Genomic DNA, 4693 nt, shown 5'->3' with positions numbered 1-4693 from the left:
TTCCAAGATATATTAAACATATGTTTAACACGACCCGATCCTATTCCTAGTCCGAATTCATATGAAAAACATGCATTAATTCACAGAATTTATCACACTCGATTACACATGCCATAGAGATTATTCCTAATACCTATTGCCCATGTGTTGATTTTACCGTGTTCTAGACTTATTGTGGGTATTACTACACTACAATAAGTAACTTACTATCTAATTGGTGATCAAGCAATTAAATAGTTCAATGAGAATGTAAAATCAATCAAGAAAAACAATAATTAAACTAAATTACTTGTCTAGAATTAGAAATAAATAAACATTAGGGTTCATCTCATCTAATACACAAAAAAGAATTAGCCTAACATGCTGTTAAAATTAATGAACAAATAAAAGTGGAAGGACATCACCAAAAATTTCGACGGTACGTAATTAATTTTTATGTCAATGACTCTGCCGTCGATTTCCTCTTCAATGTTTTCTGCATGTGTCGTCTTTCTTCTAGCAATTACTTGTCTCCAATTCTCCTTTTCTCGGCTTCTATTCGTGTAATTCTATAATATTGGTTGCCAATAATTGATTCCTCCAGCAGCCTGCCAATTCCTCCCCTTTTGTTGTGCGTTCGCTGCCTCTAATGTGTACAGATATATAATATATTCAGCAACCGGCCAGCAACTGTAAATTTCCAATCGATTTCGCCTTTAATGCGTGTAAAGATATATAGTATTGGCAGTCTCCTTCCTTCCCCCAAGCTCCCCCCTTCAATTACTGTGCGTATGTATGATATTGGGCAGAAGGCGGCCCTCTACTTCGTCAATTCCAACCACTATGTTTGACTCCTTTCGCCGCCAAGCTGTGAGAGATGTATATTCTATTTCAGCCCCCCCCCCACTTTCAGTGTGTATATATATAAAATAAAACCTAGCAGCCGGTCCACAATGCGTGCTCCAAAAAGGACTCCAATTTCAGCCCATGTTATTGTCTTCATACGTGTGTTTGTATGTGGAATTTTCTGCCAGGAAGTTTATTTCACAGGAGCCCATGTAATCCTTTAATTTTATTTCAATTGCAAGTCCAATTTAGTCCACTTCTCATTCCAATTCCAATTGGTAGCTGGCCCATCAACTTTATCCAATAGTCAATTTAGTACCCATACTTTGAATTTGTCATTTTTTTGCCCATTTTTGCTTATTTATTCAATTCTTTGTTCAAACGTGAGTTGTTCCTAATAAAAATAATACAATACAAATTATGTCATATTTTGTGGAAAGAACAATAAAATTCCATAGTTTAAAGTCCCGAATAAGTGTAGGAAATACACTTATCAGTTATACAAACCAGAGGGATAAATCATGCAATTCCATGTACAACACAAAAATACAATGTGAATCAATGATTCACACTTCTCTGGATCCATTTTTTCACACTCCAACTTGAAAAATTGTGAATATTGAATATGCGCGGTGCTCATGAACCAAAGGTACTCTTAACAGTTGAGAAATGTTTCTTGTATGAAACCAGTGTGTCAACCTTATGTGTCTTAGTATCAAAAGAATTCAGTTTCACCATCTGAGGGTACGCTATCAGTTTAGGGTCACTCTCAATCCAAGTAATGGAACTGCTACATCTGTGTCTGTGTAGCCTCATAATAGCTTGAATTTTCCTCATAATTTCCTTATCACTTTTCTCCATTGAAACTCCTTTTTCGACAACCTCTTTATCCGTCTTGTAGGAAATTCGCAGCATACTTTGACATTAATTTCGGGTCAATAAACTTACTTGAAATGTTAAATTCCAAGATTTTTGTGTGGTTGAATCACATTGCCTTCAAATCCCTAAAATCTACATTTTCTTGTACTCCAATAGTCCAAATTCCAATCACAATGGAAGGAGATTATTATCCACAATCTAAGTGCCATTTTTTGTGAGATTTCATGCAAAAAAATGTGACTATAGGGACTTTCCAATTTTGAAGTGAATTTCCATACGAATTTTTCACCATTTTTCTCATGTCCCATTTTCCCTCACTTTCCATAACTTCCATATGGAAGTTCCTAGTGGTTATTCAGGGAGTTAAGAATTTAAATTCTATTCAAAATATTCCCTCCTTACCACTTTTGAAATCTTGTGGGTCGGGTCACCACACATGGGCGACCCATTACCCGTATTTTCCAACACGTCTCAATACTAAAATTCCACCTCTCTAAAACCTCACCAGTTGCCTTGCTCATGATCACCAGAACTATCCTCTGCAGCTTCCCAAATTCCAACCACTCAGAAAGCCGTGCTGATATGTTTGAAACGAATGATTTGACACCTTCGTCCGTAGTAAGCAGCATTGAAGCCCATATTTCTTGAGATAAAACTTCTTTTCTAATACATGAGTGATGTATAGAGAGGACCATTTTTTGAATGAGAGGAGTATTTCTAAGGAATGATTTGGTGACCAGTTTTGATTTCTCCTGAAGAATGTGTGATTGGAGTTTCATTTTGCATCTCTCTCTTTCTAATAAATTTGGAAGCAGTACTGCGTGGATTTGGGTGGGGTTTGGGTAAGTGATAATGGCTATTTGGTGTATGATTTTTGCATGTTTAATGATTAATTGGGAAGAGAATGAATTTTTAGATTTTCATTTGTACTGCATAAATTACAATATTTCCATAATAAAAAAATATGAAATGTAAAATTGGAATTTTTTTTAAAAATGGTGTACTGGGTGAAATTTCCTCTTTATATAAACTACTAGTCTATATTACATACGTTGCACGAGCTGTGCATGAATTATGATTTGGTTAGCATATGTATTGAATATGTTTGAAAGTATATCAGAAGATGGAATTATTGGCAAAGAACTAACCAGCAAATAATTTAGATAATAGTATACATATTGATGTGTTTGATTGTGATTTGTAAATTTGTATATTCATCGTGGTTAATCATGCGTTTGTATTACAGTCAATGATAGATAAGAGAGAATAAAAATTAACTTCATTACCATCGTTAATTACAGCGTATAGCCAAGATAAAATAAATAATGACTGGTTTTCGAGATGGCTGATGTAGGGATTACATATACATCATTTGTCATTACTTTTTTTGTTTGGCAGTTTTTTATCAGGAGATTATACATACTTAACAAAATAGAATTTCAAGATCAAATTTACGATGAAGACAAATTTCACAAAACGAAATAGAAAAAAATTCACAAAACCACATAGCACTCTTGTCAAAAGGTTGGTATTATGGAAAATATTTCCACTATCATTTACTCCAGTTTTTCTTTGTGAGCAAATGGATTTGAGTCTGAACTTATTTTTTTATCACAAGCCACTTTTGAGCTGGAACTCTCATTGGAAAATTTGAAAAGGGCTTTTTTCGCTGAAGGTGACCAATCTTCTTGATAGTCTGTACTAACTTTTTCCCAACTGCTGTAACCACAACCTGACTGTCAACGTTTGTTTGGATTTTTGGTTCAAGACTTGCATGATCAATATTCACTTGGATTTCTTGTCCTGGACTTGGATGGTCTAAGTCTGTTACAGAGATGATATCAAATCTGTAACTTGATGAATTAGATTCATTTTGCGATGCTTTTAAGTAGAAAACTCGTTCAGTATCCTGCATTTTTTTAATGGTTGCTTCGAAATTTGTCCTTGAACCCTATGTTAATTTTAAATTGTATTAATATTATTCTACTAAAATATGTTTTGAATGGCAAAATGTTTGAGATAAGTTGGATTTCTTACAAATTTGGTTTCCTCCATCAAAGACTCTAAAGTTGTAAATAATAGTTTCTCAACTGGTTCACCAATTGCATTTGCACTGATTGATCTCGCGACATCTGAAAGCCACACATATGCTTTAGCCCTAAAGTGAAAAAGAAATTAGTATTAATAGATGTAAGAGTAATAAAGAGAAGTAGAAAGGTCATGCATAAGTAAATATTTTACCTTCACCAAATGAAGTAAAAAATGAAAAGTAATTAATTGTTAGTGTATTTTACCGAGGAATAGCTTTAGAATTGGGATTCTTGCAAAAAATACAAAGATATATTTCTCTAAAATCAACATTCGACCGTCTAAAATAGTTGTTGCGGGCCATTACCAAGATTTGCTATTAATTTTGTCTGTTGTTGCTGTGCCGTTTACCCAATAAAACTTTCGCTGTTACCAATATAGATATATTTAGAGAAATTACAAGGAAAAATAAATAATATGATTAAGTACATCTTGTAATATATATCTCTTTATTAGGAAATAAATACAAATTGAATAGCATACGTAACCTTAATATTACTGCTAGAAGGCATCCCTAAAGATTTTGAATAGGAGTTAATTTACTTAGCACGGTTGGAGAAAGATTTGTGAGGCTTTTGTCCATGTATGATTTTTTCAATACAAAATCATCTATTTTAATGAAATTTGTTCTTACCCTAATCAAAAGACATGAAAATAATTAGTAACTCCAATAGTAATGTGTGGAAAAATAATCGAGAGGGAAAAAAAGAATAATAAAATATAGCACTTTGTACATACCATTCTGTCATTTGTTTTACTGCGTTGAAAGGTGTATTTATGAAAAAACTAGAACAGACTTTTGTGGACAATTTTAAACCTATATAATATCAATATGGAGAATGTGTAAAGGATGTAATATATGCCTTAAGCGGAGTTTAAATAATACAATAGAACATACCAA

At 33.3% G+C, this 4693-nt stretch overlaps 1 protein-coding gene across 1 annotated transcript; it reads right to left on the bottom strand.

The window, feature by feature from the left end:
* Window positions 1–1461: 1461 nt before the first annotated feature.
* On the bottom strand, window positions 1462–2347 carry LOC111409697 (mitotic spindle checkpoint protein MAD2-like). The gene is given in 4 exon segments (XM_023039711.1): window positions 1462–1607; window positions 1610–1635; window positions 1637–1719; window positions 2157–2347. Coding segments are annotated over 4 exon segments (432 nt in total). The 5' UTR covers window positions 2334–2347.
* Window positions 2348–4693: the final 2346 nt, after the last annotated feature.

The sequence above is a fragment of the Olea europaea genome, chromosome 14, assembly GCF_002742605.1.
Source record: "Olea europaea var. sylvestris chromosome 14, O_europaea_v1, whole genome shotgun sequence".
NCBI classification, from domain to species: domain Eukaryota; kingdom Viridiplantae; phylum Streptophyta; class Magnoliopsida; order Lamiales; family Oleaceae; genus Olea; species Olea europaea.
Note: the sequence above shows the minus strand (reverse complement) of the source record. Positions and strands in the feature narration are given on the sequence as shown.